The sequence below is a fragment of the Capricornis sumatraensis genome, chromosome 10, assembly GCF_032405125.1.
Source record: "Capricornis sumatraensis isolate serow.1 chromosome 10, serow.2, whole genome shotgun sequence".
Lineage (NCBI taxonomy): Eukaryota > Metazoa > Chordata > Mammalia > Artiodactyla > Bovidae > Capricornis > Capricornis sumatraensis.
Genome location: NC_091078.1, coordinates 20,166,907 through 20,183,128, shown reverse-complemented (window position 1 = coordinate 20,183,128; position 16,222 = coordinate 20,166,907). Strand labels below are relative to the sequence as shown.

The 16,222-nt window shown below is 35.2% G+C and overlaps 1 protein-coding gene across 2 annotated transcripts in view; it reads left to right on the top strand.

The window, feature by feature from the left end:
• Positions 1 to 16,222, top strand: part of DDX50 (DExD-box helicase 50) — a 32,417-nt gene that overhangs the window by 1,295 nt on the left and 14,900 nt on the right. Inside the window, exons 1-8 of one of the 2 annotated variants that reach the window (XM_068981620.1) lie at positions 1,955 to 2,021; positions 2,367 to 2,663; positions 4,983 to 5,058; positions 5,425 to 5,603; positions 7,851 to 7,968; positions 8,083 to 8,268; positions 8,710 to 8,855; positions 13,679 to 13,828. In XM_068981620.1, the coding sequence (XP_068837721.1) occupies positions 2,475 to 2,663; positions 4,983 to 5,058; positions 5,425 to 5,603; positions 7,851 to 7,968; positions 8,083 to 8,268; positions 8,710 to 8,855; positions 13,679 to 13,828 (1,044 nt within the window). In that variant the 5' untranslated portion in view covers positions 1,955 to 2,021; positions 2,367 to 2,474. Of the gene's footprint in view, positions 1 to 1,954; positions 2,022 to 2,366; positions 2,664 to 4,982; positions 5,059 to 5,424; positions 5,604 to 7,850; positions 7,969 to 8,082; positions 8,269 to 8,709; positions 8,856 to 13,678; positions 13,829 to 16,222 lie in introns of those variants that run through there. The other variant, XM_068981619.1, reaches the window with a different exon arrangement.

The window sequence follows — 16,222 nt, the reverse complement described above, 5'->3', positions numbered from 1 at the left end:
CCTCCTCAGTTGCCCTGTCTCCCCATCCTTTGACAGCTAGCATTCTCCTCTCTGTCTCTATGCATTTGACTGCTCTAGATAACTCCTCTAAGTGAAATCATCAAGCAGTTATTTTAGTTTTTGCTCCTCCAAAAATACTTGTCCCTTGTTTGGCATCCATATCCTGTCCATCTGTCAAATTTTAGTTTGTGTCTGTTACAGCCACTCCAGTGGACACACACAGTAATCTCATTCCCCCTTACAGTCTTGTTCCAGTGCTGACTTTATAATTTGATTAGCGTTTATTATGCACTTCCTTGTAAAGTTAGCTCATTCTTCCTGTGTGTATCCTTCCCCCAAATTTCCCAAAGATTGTTGAGGGAAATTACCATATCTTTGCCCATGCTTATATTTCACTTTATCTTTGTAAATTGGTAGTTTTCACATTGTAGTTTCTCCAGATGTGCTCGTTGATTTTCCTTTAATTATGAAAGATAACGAAAGATTTGGAAACAGTACCAACTAATAGAGCATTCAAATAGTGGTCTGGCATTGAGATGAAGGTAACTGGGTTTGGATGTGTTGAGATATGGAGCTGGGCCTTAGGTTCTCAGAATTGGAGTGCAGGTGAGGAAGGAAGCCTGGAAATGTATGTTGAAGCCATGAAAATGGTATGAAAGTGTACATAAAGAACAGAGACTTAAGCATCCGCAAAAGGAGAAAGAGGAAACATCGAAGAAGATAGAGGTAAGAGAGTTAAGAGGGGACATTGTGTGTCTTGGAAGCCAGGAAAGTGGAGAATGTTGAGCACTGTGGATCTGATATGCAACAGTGTATTTCATCACCTTGGGATATTGCTGGGCCTGGACCTACAGGTCTCATTTTACCTTGCTTCATCTCCCTGAAGTGCAGGGCCCAGGAACAATTCAAACCCCAAGGCTGGGTCTATAAATAATCTTGTTTGTCTATAGAACCTGTTGGTTTGATGAGATGTGAGCTAGTTCAGTTAACTAAAGATCAAATGATGTATAACTGTATAGCTTGTATTAATGTAAAGCTCTAGTGTTTACAAAGCATTTTCATATATGTTATTCATTTTTCATAGCAACTTTTATGGATGAGAAACTTATATGTGAAAGTATTCTGTATAAACTGTGTAAATCATGGTGAAATGTTTTCGTGGTGGTAGTTTTAACAAGACTAGTCATTACTGTGTAATTTATTTTGAACGTTTGACCAAGTAATTTTGAAGTGCTAAATTTCCAAAACATTTCTTGCTGTCTGCCAGTATTAAAACACTGGCCACTAGCTTGGCATTTCAAAACTAAAGTTGCAGAAAGCCACCTCCTTTCCCCCTTTTTAAGTGCTGTTAACCAATTTTTTTTTTTTCTTTCTGTTATTCAAATTTTAAAAACTTAAATTTCTGGGATTACTAATACAGTTGTCCTTCCACAGGAGTATTAACAATCATGGTTTTACATAAATTACATACTTTGGTTTCTGTTTATCAGAGTTCAGAGAGGAAGCATGATGTGAAAAGAGCATGGGCTTTCAAGTCAAATAGCACTTTCACTTGCAGGAAATCCCATATGTGGGTCTTTGACAAGTTACTTATATCTGAGAACTTGTTTCCTCATCTGTAAAATGGCAAAGCTAATACAGGTTCCCTATCCCTTATCCAAAATCCTTGAGGCTAGTTTTGGAATTCAGAACTCTGGGGATTTTTAAAGGGTAGCATCTCGGTAGAGTTTGGGGCCCCCAACCTATAATCAAATGCTTTAATGTTAAATATGAATATTCATACTGAATGGAATAAATAAAGATTATAAATAGTTTTATGTTTTCTGAAGTCAAATTTTGGCACAAAATGATTTGAGGACAGGTAAGGTTTTGTCTCCAAATAAGTTACAAAAAAACTTTCGGTTTTCAGAGCATTATGGATATCGGAATTTCGGATAAGGGATTATGGACCTGTACTTCCCTTATAGGGTTGTTATGAAGATTTAAACAAGATAAGCTGAAAACATTTTACACAGTGCTGGGTAGGTACTCAATAAATCTTAATTTCTTTCTTGAAGATATTAGAAATTTTTGCTTTTTAATTTATAGTCGAGTTCTCATTCTTTTACTGAAAAGGAACTAATTCAGTTTCCCTTAAATGTTATAATGGGATTAGAGAGGGACTAGAGGCCAAGTCTTGAGAGTGCAAGAGTTGGGATGAGAAAGAAAACAATGGATAGCAACTAGTCTAGAATTCTACCAGCTAACTTTTTAAGATTGCGATAAATTGAGCTTTGCTGGTTGGGGGGAGTCATACTCTAACTTCTCTAGAGTCTTAAAAGCAGACCTCGTGACCCTCCTGTCACTGCTTCTTTGTCTTTTCACAGAGTGATAGAAGGAAGTCAAGGCACCATAATGACTCAGATGAGAAATCAGAAACAAGAGAAAATGGTGTTACAGATGACTTGGATGCTCCCAAACCCAAAAAAGCTAAAATGAAAGAGAAGCTAAATGGTGACACCGAGGAAGGATGTGATAGACTTTCAGATGAATTTTCTAAATCTCATAAGCCAAGAAGAAAAGATCTATCAAATGGAGATATTGATGAACATGAAAAAAGATCAAAGCGAGTGTCATCTTTAAATAGTTCTACTCATAAATCAAGTGATAATAAACTAGAAGAGGTATGGATATTTTTTTGTTTTGCATTTGACATTATTCTTGAAATAGAATTTGATTTTTGTAGACTAATTAGAATTGATTCTATAATATTTCCTGCTTAATGTCCAATACTCTCAGTTGGACTGGGGGATCTATAGTGCTGAAACCTGAGCCTTTTTTTCTTTGTCCCTTGTTTTTTTCATTATATTGCCTTTTTCTTGGTGCAGAGGTTGGTGGAGAGGGAGTGGTGGTCAAATTTAAACCTTTCCTGTACATTGGGTTCCTAAACAGATTTTCCAAATTGCTAATTTATGGTCACCTACTTGTATTCTTGTGGTTACTTCAGTCCTTGCCAGTACTCATTAAGTAAATTCTGACTTTTCTGAAAACAGGGTACATAAAGTCTTCTTGATGTTGTATATTTTGCCTTATTATTATTGTACTTCTGTAACAACAGCAACTTTAAATGATTTTTAGGTTTTATTGTAATTCAGTCTTAAAGCTGTTTGCTTTTTTTAAGCAGAAATGACACATATACAAATGATCTGAAGATCTCTGTTCTCCTGGGTATTAATTTTGGGGGGAGGTATAGAAAACATGCTTAGTATAGAATCTTCATTTCTAGGTCACTGCTTTTATCAGTATCTGTTAGTGTAGGTATTTTCTTGCACTGAATTTATTCAATTTGTTTTTGTATCTTCCTCTAGCAGAGTTCATAGGTTTATCTAGGTGTTATAAATTGTCAGTAAATTACTCAGACCTTCAGAAAGAAACAACTTTGAGATTCTTAATAACTTGGTGTTTAGTATTCTTTATATTTAAAAAATCTGATAGTTGCTCTTAATTTAGATACATTTGAACTGAATGTGCTATCTTTGGGAAGCTTTGAGAGAAGATGTTGAATCCTTGCTTTACAGTGTGGTGCAGTTTGTGAGTTTGCTATCTGTCAGGAAGCACATCTGTTAGAAAGTTGATCTAAAGAAGGCCCTGCAAATCTGAGTTGCTCAGTAGTGGAATGTACATCTTGCTGTGTTGGGATTTTTGCCTGCTATACTGGTCTGTATTGTAATAAGCTTTACTGTTTATTATTTTGTTTAGATTATGTTAGAGTTCAGGAATTCTACTTTTAGGAGTTTTCTTCCTAAAGGCATAATCATGAGGTGTGCAGAGTTGTATGAATCAGTATCTTATCACAGTGATGCTGATAATAGCAAAAAATTTAAACATCTTAAATGTCTGATAGTAGACAAATTGGTTTAATAAAATGTTGCTATATTCATGCAATAGAATGCATTGATTCTAAAGAGCATAGGTATGTTAAAAAGATATTCAGTCTATCTTATTAAATGCAAAAAAAAGCAGATTACAAAATAGTATATACAGTATGATTTTATTTAATTTAAAAATGTATATATGCATAGAGTGAGGATTGGACAAGTATGTGTTTCAAATGTGGTTTTAACTGACCGGATTGTAGATAACTTTAAAATGTTTTTCTATTAATAATATGGTTTCTAAAATTTTTGCAATGCAACTGTATTACTTTTGTAATAAAATTTTTTCTTTTAATCTTAAAAAAATAACAGCATTTAGGTTTGCTTAAATGGATTACATTTGCATTTGATCTTATGTCCTTTATCTGGTTCTTGGTTTGAAAATTGCTATTGTGTATGATTTTATAATTATTTTCTTTAAACAACCGATAATAAAGTTTATAAATATATTGTCTTTGTTCTATATATGCATTGACTAATATACAAAGTTTTCAATAGATGTTAAATTATAATATATGTATGTATAACCTGATATATATGTTAGAGAAATTTTCAAGCTTACAGGAACTTTTCCTTGTATGAGTGAACTAAAATATGCTTTTTAGATTCACAGAACAACTTACTTAACTTTTAGAAACAATTTACTTTCCTCATTGCTTAGTTTCTTTTGAGGCTGGTTTATAGTCTGGTGTTAATCTTGTAATTAATACAATCTATATCTGTGAATATGGAGTTATTGAATAACTCTTCTGTAGTATCTTAGTCAAGTGGAATTATATTTTGATTTATGTAGTAAATGTATGTCTAAAGGAAGTTTTATGTGTGAGTTAATCGTTTTTAAATGCTTTATGGGAAAATGTATTAAATAAGCTTGATGTTTAAAGGGATACTTTTGAGATTAAAAAATTTCCCATTAATTTATCTTATAAGTTACACAGTTTTTGCAAGTACTAACAAAAAATTGATTTGCTAGCTCCTTTAGTAAAACTAAAAGCAGTAAATGCATAAAAGATTCTAAATACCTAGTTGGATATGAACTATATTAGAACTTTGATTTCGTTTTGACAGACCCTAACACGTGAACAGAAAGAAGGAGCCTTCTCCAATTTCCCTATTTCTGAAGAGACTATAAAGCTTCTGAAAGGTACAATGAATTTTAATGCATATGCAATTGAAAATCTAAAACCAGATTTTAGAAAACTCTTGTACCTTTTCTGACCGAGAGGAAAATGTACAAAACATAGAGAAATAGCTTTTATAATTACAATTATTTCTACATCATTTTTTCAGTATTCTGATCAGTTTTTAACTTTAAAGAATTAAATGTATTTGTTAAAAGTTGAGACCAATTTTTAAATAATTCCTCTTTGGGGTAGGAATAGATGTAAATGTTGCTAGGTGATATATTTTTAGGCACATGTTGATGAATCAGAAATGTTAATTTCAAATAAATGTGTTTTTTCCTAATGCCAGTCTTAAGTAAATATTTCAATGAAATCTCGTTTTACAGGTCGAGGGGTAACATATCTCTTTCCTATTCAAGTTAAGACTTTTGGTCCTGTATATGAAGGAAAAGATTTAATTGCTCAAGCGCGGACAGGAACAGGAAAGACATTCTCTTTTGCCATCCCCTTGATTGAAAGACTCCAAAGAAGTCAAGAGACAATTAAAAAAAGCCGCTCACCAAAGGTAACCATTATAGGGAGTAAAAGGTTTAAATATTACTCTAATGGAAGGCAAAAGAAAGAATATACCGGTCTTGGAAATTTCTTGGTGGTCCAGTGGTTAGGACTTGGTGCTTCTACTGCCATGACCCTGGCTCAGTCCCTGGTCAGGGAACTAAGATCCTGCAAACTGCATGGCATGGCCCCAAAAAAAGAAAGAAAGAAAGAGTGTACTGGTCTTAAGTTCAAGTGCCCCAAAGATAGAAAAGTTACTCCTGGGGCATAAAGTTAAAATTTGGGGCCTAAAGCAAAAGTTTTATTTTTAAGATAAATCTCAAGTGAAGCTAAAGTGAGTTATTGCATATGAATGTAATGTCTATGGATCCATAGATGTCTTTGATAACTATATATTATAAAGCCTGCATATCTAATGTCTTCTTTTTTTAGTCCTAACCTTTGCTCTTTTTCTTTTTTTTCTAACCTTTGCTTTTAAACAGTGATTTTGCTAGAGGTATTGATTTATTTGGTCATTCAGTAAATAATATTTATTTTATTGATTGACTTTAAGAGTATTATAGATATGACACTGAAGATCTGTGTTAATAATATGAGCAGTAAAGAACAGAGAGGACCTAGTGAAATTTTGTCCTAAACTTTGACCTTTTTAGAACTTGTGTTCACTTTCAGGTTCATAAAAGTGCAGAAGGAAAAAACAGCATTGGGACTTCCCTGGCCATCAAGTGGCTAAGACTCCAGGCTTCCACTGCAGGGGGCACAGGTTCAGTCCCTGGTACCTGGGGATCCCCCAATAGTGTGAAAGTAAATTCACATATATGACTGTAGGTAAATAATAATGGTCTTGGGACAGGACAGATCTTTTTTAGAGAGGTCTGTTTCTTAGGTGAAATTAGGGAGACTGAAAGTAAAAGCAATAGGATACAATCCCAACACTGTCTTTAAAGCTGTCACGCTCGAAGGATATTACTGGAGATTCCAGCCCTGTCACTTCTAGCTGTTTGATCTTGGGCAAGACTCAACTTCTCTAAGCCTCATCTTCCTCATTTGTAAAATTGGGACGATAATACCACATCATAGGTTTTTTTTTGTGTGAGGATTAAATTAAATCGTGTAAAACACTATTGTTTGCATAATTATAATTGACCCTGTACATAGAAATGTTATGGCTACCTTTTGTTAAATCTGCAGTTTCAAAATATAAAAAAAGGGAAATGAAGTGTAAATCAATTTCTGTGTAACCTATTTGAAGCATGAGTTTTATTTGCTTAATGAAACAAGTAAGTCTCTTGGAATCCTGTGTAGAAGAAGCTCCTCTCATTAAACACCAAACAGTTAAGACCATTCTCCTGTGTGTGTGTGCTAAGTCACTTCAGTTGTGTCTAACTCTTTGAGACCCTATGGACTATAGCCCACTAGGTTCATCTATCCAAGGATTCGCCAGGCAAGAATACTGGAGTGGGCTGCCCTGTCTTTCTCTGGGGGATCTTACCTACCCAGGGATCACACTCACATCTCTGTACAACTCCTGCATTGGCAGGCGGGCTCTTTACTACTAGCACCACCTAGGAAGCCCTGCGTTCTCTGGTTTTAGCTACAAATTCAATTTTATATGCTAATTGCAATTTAAATAAACTGAACTATTTCTTTTTAAAAAATGGCACATGTTGGACATTCATTCATTCATTCAACAAATATTTTTTGAGTATCTGTTTTGTGCCAGGCACTGTTTGAAATCCAGGAAATACAGTAGCTCATACTGACATAAATCCCTGCGTTCGTGAGGCTTACATTTTAGTGGGCAAGATAGTCAGCAAATATGTAGAATATAAAGATTTTATACAGTATAAGTGTTAAGAAGAAACAGTTAATCAGGGTTGGGAGAATATGAAAAGAAGATTAGGAATCCTTTTGAGAAAGTGACTTTTGAAAAGAGATCTGAAGGAAGTAATGGTGGTTTTCAGTCCCTAAGTCATGTTCAACTCTTGTGACCCCATAGTTTATAGCCTGCCAGGCTCCTCTATCCATGGAATTTTCCAGGCAAGAATACTAGAGTGGGTTGCCATTTCCTTCTCCAGAAGGAAATAAAGGGGGATATAATAAACATAAGCCGTCCTTGTTATTGTTTGTGCTCTGTCTTTAAATACTGTGACGTTAATGATGAGATTTCTAGTTTTAAATGCATCTTTAAAAAGTCTCAGTTTGAATTTAGAAGTCTATAGAAATTTGTTTTTTTGTTTTTTAAACCTTTTGCAAGGTACTTGTTTTGACTCCAACAAGGGAACTGGCAAACCAAGTAGCCAAAGACTTCAAAGATATAACTAGGAAACTCAGCGTGGCATGTTTTTATGGTGGAACATCATATCAAAGCCAAAGTGAGTAACTATATTTGATGGTAGTACAAAGATCTATTTGCTACTGAAATCTAAAAGTATAATGTAAAAATCTATATTTGAATTTTATGTATTACTGATATTTCTCTCTCACAGTTAATCATATTCGAAATGGTATTGACATCTTGGTTGGGACCCCTGGTCGTATCAAAGACCATCTGCAGAGCGGCCGGTTAGATCTTTCTAAACTGCGCCACGTTGTGCTTGATGAAGTGGATCAAATGTTAGATTTAGGATTTGCTGAACAAGTTGAAGACATTCTCCATGAGTCCTACAAAACTGGTATATACTAATTCAAAATAAGCACATTTAGCAATTATTCTCTTACCTAAAAGCTTATGAATTGTTTATTTTATAATTTTTAATATTAATGCATGTCCCCAGGGTTACAAGAATGTTTAGTAGTATACATTAACCATTTTCTTCACTCTCCATGTTTTCTTACGTGTATTATTTTATAGAAGTAGTTTTACTAGCTTATTTTACTGATTTCGTTGCTCATTGTTCTTTCTTAAATTTGTATCTTCCTCTTTGGTTCAGTTTTCTTCATATTTTCCCTCAGTTTTGAAAGTTGAAAGTTTTAATAACTGTAGTAAAGTTCAAAATTCACCCCAAGTTTTGAATTTTTCATAATTTCTTTGAAATTTGGGGGCATTTTTAAGAGTTGACTATTTTGTGGGATATTAAGAAATAAAGCATTTGAATTCTTTTTGTTTATTTAAGATTCTGAAGACAATCCTCAGACTTTACTTTTTTCTGCAACTTGCCCACAGTGGGTATACAAAGTTGCAAAAAAATACATGAAATCCAGATATGAACAGGTTGACCTTGTTGGGAAAATGACTCAAAAGGCTGCAACTACTGTGGAAGTAAGTAGCTTTCCGTTGTGATAGATTTTAGCTTTTAGTTGGTGTTTTGAAATTTGTTGAAGCTAAATGTATGTTTTGGGTACCAATTCAGGACAAATCTTTTGTTTTTGGTCCTTAGTCAGTAAGATGCCTAGGTATTTCTATAGTCTAAGACTGAGGAGCAGAGTAAAACAGGGGAAAAAGTTTGTGAACAGGCAAGTCCTAACAGGAGAGAGATACAAATATCCATAGAGACAGATTTAAAGTATGTAGAATGTGAGAAGTGAGGTGATTGATCACAGTTTGCTGGTGTTGGGATAATATATTAAAGCTTGGGTGGAATAAAGATCCTCATTTCATACCCTGTACCAACAGTATTCACCAATATTTTAAAAAATTAAGCCATAAAATAATTTACAGCAGTTTGTAGATCATTATTTGATTTCAGGGAGGGAAGACTCTTCTAGACATAAAGATAGAAGACACCGTAAAGAAAAGCTTTATAATGTTGACTCTATGAAAATGTAAACTTGTAGTATATTTTTTAAGAGAATTAAGGTAAGATTTGCATTACTTTTGACATGTATCACGTATGTCACCTTCACGTTTGATAGATGTACGTATATGTGTGCGTAGATGAAGACAGTCCAGAGGAACAAGAGTGTGATCTATAAACACAACATAATGGCTAAAAAGAATTTGAGTGAAAAAAACCAGATTATAAAATTCTAAGTACAGAATTGTACTATTTTAAAAGATACACAAATAATCCTAAGTAGATTCTTTAGATATTTATAGGTGGATAGGTGGGAAGGATAAGCATCAAACTAATACTAATGATTACTTCTGGGAAAGAAGAGCTGTTTAAAAACAAAAAGCTCGCAAAGTTACCGTCACAGTAGAAAAAACCAATTTTTTTTTTAAAAAATATTTTTAAAAATATCTTTAATAGCTAGTGTTCACATTATCCTGTTTGTCCTTTTTTTGGTAAGTAGTTCGTTTGACTATGGATTCACATAAGATCCTTATATTGCTACTGGTTTATACGTGTTTTAATTTTTTTTTTATTCTTGTGTTGAATGTTTATTCACCATATCTTTTTCTTTTTTAAAATTGAAATATAGTTGATGTGTAATATTATGTTAGTTTCAGGTAGTGATCTGATATTTGCATATGTTATGACATGGTCACCACAATAAATCTGATAACCATCTGTTCCCATACTAAGTTGTTGCAATATTTTTGACCATATTCCTTATGCTGTATATTGCATCCCTGTGGCGTATTTATTTTATAACTAGAAGTTTTTACCTATCAATCCCTGTCACCTGTTTCAGGCCCCTCCCCCTCACTTTGGCACTTCAAAACAGTACCACTGTTTAGTATTTTGTGTCTATGTTTCTGTTTTCATTTTTTTTGTTCTTTAGGATTCCACATATAAGTGAGATCATACAGTATTTGTCTTTTCTGTCTGACATTTTCTAGATTCATCCACGTAGTTGAAAAAGGCAAGGTTTCATTTTCTTATTTATCATTGAGTAATATCCCATCACATATATCTTCTTTATCCATTCATCTATTAAATCTTTTAAATATAGATTCCTCTGTCCTGTCAAGATTCCTCTGTCCCGTCTTTTCTTTGCAGTTTTTAATTGGATAAAAGATTGTCTTTCAAGTTTCCCATAGTTTCAGCTTTGTTGATTTGCAACTCTGGTGTTAGTTAACATGTTCCTCTGCTTTAATTTTCCTATGAGTTGATGGTTAGATTGTCAGGCTTGATCAGATTCAGGATCTTTTTATTTTTATTTGTTAGGTTGGTGCAGACGTAATTACGGTTTGGGACTGTGAATTTTAAATCAATACAACTAGGTTCAAATATATCTTTATTAATCAAAATAAGAACCATTACAGTCAACACATTTTTGCCAACAAGAAATAAGTTTGCTTATTCTTGTAGCATAAAAATCCATGCTTTGGGATTCAACGAACTCTTGGAAAGCATTTTCTTCTTCCTGCTGATTGTGGAAGCGTTTTGCCTACAAAAAAGTTGTCAAGATGCTTGAAGAAGTGGTAGTCGGTGGCAAGAGGTCAGGTGACTGTGGCAGATGAGGCAAAACTTCATAGTTCAACTTCTGAAGTGTTGCTCGTGCAGTGTGCGGTCAGGTGTTTTCATGGAGAAGAATTGGACCTTTCTTTTGACCAGTGGTGGCAGGCATTGCAGTTTTCAATGCTTCTAATCAATTTGTTGAGCGTACTTCTCAGATGTAATGATTTCGCCAGGATTCAGAAAGCTATAGTGGATAAGCTGGGCAGCAGACCACCAAACAATGACCGTGATCTTTTGGTGCAAGTTTGGCTTTGGGAAGTGCCTTGGAGCTTCTTCTCAGTCCAGCTACCAAGCTGATCATCACTGGTTGTATAAAATCCACTTTTCATTGCATGTCATAATCCGATTGAGAAATGGTTCATTGTTTGTTCCATAGAATAAGGGAAGACAGCGCTTCAAAATGATGATTTTTAAAAAATTTTTGGTCAGCTCATGAGGCATCCACTTATCAAGCTTTTTCACCTTTCCAGTTTGTTTCAAATGCCGAACAGCTATAGAATGGTCAACTGTTGAGTTCTTCTGCAGCCTGTTGTGCAGTTGTGAGAGGATCAGGTTTGATAATCCTCTCAATTGGTTGCTGCCAACTTCCGATGGCCAGCCACTATGCTCCTCATCTTCAGGGCTCTTGTCACCTTTTCAGAACTACTTGAACCACTACTACACTGTATGTTCATTAGCAGTTCCTGGGCCAAATGTGTTGTTGATGTTGTGAGTTGTCTCTGCTATTCTATGACCCATTCTGAACTCAAATAAGAAAATTGCTCGAATTTGCTTTTTTGTGTAACATCATTTCCATAGTCTAAAATAAGTATAAAATAAGTAATGTTATTAGCAAAAAAACCCCATAAAGTGAGAAATGCACAGTAAAATGATGTATAAGATAACCTCATTTAGAATGTAGTCCAATATCAAATGGCAAATTTCAACAGTGCGAAAACCATTATTACTTTTGCACCAACCTGATATTTAAAAAATTTATTCGTAGCTGTGCTGGGTCATCATTGCTGCATGGGTTTTTCTCTAGTTGCAGCAAGTAGGGGCTTCTCTCTAGCTGTGGTATGCGGCTCCTCGTTGCGATGGCTTCTCTTGTTGCAGAACTCTGGTTCTGGGGCATGCAAGGTTCCATAGTCGTGGTATGTGAGCTCTGTAGTTAGTGGCTCTGGGGCTCTGGAGCACAAGCTCGATAGTTGTGGTGCACTAGATGTGGGATCTTCCTGGATCAGGGATTGAACCCCGGTGTCCTGCATTGGTAGGCATACTTTTTTTTACTGCTGAGCCACCAGGGAAGCCCTGCTTTTTTATTTTCATTTTTGAGAGGTGGAGAGGAAGAAGCAAGACTTTGATTTACCTGGTACAGATGATTCTTAATTTTCTTCTTTGTGCTTGTCTGTGTTTTCTATGTGTTCAATAATTAATTGTTTTAAACAATTTTATTGAGATATAGTATGTTTAAATGTATAGATTTAAAATGTTACAGTAGATTTTTCCTCAACATTTTATCATGAAGATTTTCAAACACTGAAAGCTGAGAGAATTTTATAGTGAACACCCATGTACCCATCAGCTAGATTCTGCCAATAATCTTTTGCTGTATTTGCTTATTGCCTGTCTACTCATCCCTTATATCTATCTGATTTTTTAATTTACTTCAAATTACAGAAATTGTATACTTCCCTGTAAGTTGTTTTTATTTTTTGGCTGTACTGTGCCACTTGTAGTATCTTAGTTGAGGGATTGAACCCTTGCCCTCAGCAGTGAAAGCTTGGAGTTCTAACTGCTGGACTGACATTGAATTCCCTCCCCATAAGTATTTTAGTGTGCATATCTTTAGCTAGATTTCAATATTTACATGTAATTTTTTAAAGTGAGGTAAAGTTTGCATAGCTAAAATTAAACACTTTGAAGTGTGCAGTTCAGAGTCATTTAGTACATTCATGGTATTATACAACCATTGCTTCTATTTACTTCCAAAACACTTCATTACCTGAAAAGGAAATCCTGTAGCTGTTAAGCAGTCACTGTCCATTCCCACCTTATCCTAGCCCCAGGCAGCCACCAGTCTTCTTTCTGTCTCTATGGATTTGCCTCTTGTGGATATTTCATATAAATGTAATTACAACATGTGGCTTTTTTGTGTTGGACTTCTTTGACTTAGCGTAATGTTTTTGAGGTTCATCCACCTAATATTTATAGTTTTTAAGATAAGATTTACATACAACAAAATGCAAGATTTTAAGTGTACATTTGCTTCATTTTGGTAGATTCATGCATGTGTGCAACCCAGACCCGTATCAAAACAAAGAATATTACACATCATCACAGAAAGTTCCCTCTGCCTCTGCCCATTCCCCTTTCAGAGGCAAACTACTGTTGTGTTTTTTCCATCATAGATTAGTTTTGCCTGTTTTAAAACTTCATATAAATGGAATCGTGTTGTGTGTACTCTTTTTCTGTAAGACTTCATTCACCTAGGATATGTTTTGAGATTCATTTATATTGTTGTATAGATCAGTAGTTGATTCCTTTTAACTGCTGAATAGTATTCCACTGTATAAGTGTACTACAATTTGCCTATCGTTTCACTTGTTGATGGCTATTTTAAAGTGGCATCAGGGAGTATCATTGTCTTATTGTGTTTCAGGAAGACCAATTCTTGAACAAATAGAAATAAGTGTAGAAAAGAAATCTTTTCAATAATTTGAATGAAGCAGATATTTGATATTTTCTTCCCTCAAAGCATTTGGCCATCCAGTGCCACTGGTCTCAGAGGCCAGCAGTTATTGGAGATGTCCTTCAAGTCTACAGTGGGTCTGAAGGGAGGGCTATTATCTTCTGTGAGACCAAAAAGAATGTAACTGAAATGGCCATGAATCCACACATAAAACAGGTAAGTCTTTTTTCGTGCTTTCTTTAATGGAGATTATAGATTATGAATCACTGAGTAAAAAAGTCATGTCCTTTGTAGTCTAGGTTTGATTGTCATTCTTTGAGTTGGGTCTAATTCAGGAAGATGTTAGATCTGTCATGATCTGTTAAGTCAGGATAGAATTCTGTCCATTTTTTTAAAAACTACATGATTCCTAAGTCCTCTTGCAACTCTTTATTTATTTGGCTATGCTGGCTCTTAGTTGTGGCATGTGAGATCTTTAGTTGCAGCATATGGGATCTACTTCCCTGCCCAGAGATCGAACACACCCCTCTGCATTGCACATGTGGAGTCTTAGCTTCTTGACCACCAGGAAAATCCTGAATTCTATCCATTTTCGTCAGAAGTTTTCTTAAGACTTTGCAAATGTGATCTTGAAAACACAAGAGTGAAACAAGATGAGTTTCTATGAATAAGAGTGGGTAATGTTGTAGAGTTGTGCATAAGTTGAAATGCAAATATTTACTGAGTGAATGGGTCAGAACACTAAATCCTTATGTCTTTTTAACATTTTTATAACAGAAAATTTCAAACTTATATAAGACATATACAGAAGTTGACAGTGTAATGAGCCCCTGTGTATTCATTTTTCAGCTGCAACAATTATTTTATCCAAATGCCCCCTCACTTCTTGTGCCTGAATTATTCTGATGCAAATGCTAGATAACATGTTATTATACCCAGAAATATTTGGGTATGTATTTCTAAAATAAAAGGGTTATTTTTTAAACTCAATACTGTTCAGTTCAGTTCAGTCGCTCAGTCGTGTCCGACTCTTTGCGACCCCATGAATTGCAGCACGCTAGGCCTCCCTGTCCATCACGAACTCCGGGAGTTCACTCAGACTCGCGTCCATCAAGTCAGTGATGCCATCCAGCCATCTCATCTTCGGTCGTCCCCTTCTTCTCTTGCCCCCAATCTCTCCCAGCATCAGAGTCTTTTCCAGTGAGTCAACTCTTCGCATGAGGTGGCCAAAGTACTGGAGTTTCAGCTTTAACATCATTCCTTCCAAAGAAATCCCAGGGTTGATCTCCTTCAGGATGGACTGGTTGGATCTCCTTGCAGTCCAAGGGACTCTCAGGAGTCTTCTCCAACACCATATTTCAAAAGCATCAATTCTTCGGTGCTCAGCCTTCTTCACAGTCCAACTCTCACATCCATATATGACCACAGGAAAAACCATAGCCTTGACTAGATGGACCTTAGTCAGCAAAGTAATGTCTCTGCTTTTGAATATACTATCTAGGTTGGTCATAACCTTTCTTCCAAGGAGTAAGCGTCTTTTAATTTCATGGCTGCAATCACCATCTGCAGTGATTTTGGAGCCCCCAAAAATAAAGTCTGACACTTTCCACTGTTTCCCCATCTATTTCCCATGAAGTGATGGGACTGGATGCCATGATCTTCGTTTTCTGAATGTTGAGCTTTAAGCCAACTTTTTCGCTCTCCTGTTTCACTTTCATCAAGAGGCTTTTTAGTTCCTCTTCACTTTCTGGCATAAGGTTGGTGTCATCTGCATATCTGAGGTTATTGATATTTCTCCCAGCAATCTTGATTCCAGCTAGTGTTTCTTCCAATCTCAAAAACGACAGAATGATATCTGTTCGTTTCCAAGGCACAATACTGTTAATGACATCTAAAAAATTAATAGTAATTAATATCTTCAAATATCAGTCTTCAAATTCTCAATCGCCTCATGCATACATGCTTTGTTTTTTCTTTTATGGCTTGTTTTTTTTTTTAATCTGAATCCAAATAAGTGATTTCATTAAATCTCTTCAATACATGGATTCCTCTATTTCTTCTTACAGCTTTTTAAATTATTTAAGAAACCAAGTTTTCATGAGTGATACCATTTGACAGAAAACAGTATGCTGCTGTTTTCTGTATTTCCTGTAAATTTAGATTGGTTTGTTTGTTTGTGCAAATTTATTTCATAGATGATATACTTCCATCAGGAGATATGTAATATCTGGTTCTTTTTCCTTTTTATGATTTTAACATCTATTGATAGCAACACCATTGGCCTTTGTGTCAATGTCTCTTCAGCCATTTTTGCTGTCACTTAGTATCTAGAAGATTCCCAAGGAAGGGCTCATGATTCACTTTTCACTCTCATGCATTGGGGAAGGAAATGGCACCCCACTCCAGTGTTCTTGCCTGGAGGATCCCAGGGACAGAGGAGCCTGGTGGGCTGCCGTCTCTTGTCACACAGAGTCGGACACAACTGAAGCGACTTAGTAGTGGTAGTATTGATGATAGCTTGTTTGTAACTTTAAAATCATTTTGGATGGATTTAAAATTCTTGGTTTACCTTTTCCTTCAGTATCTTAAATATGTTTTCCATTGGAATAA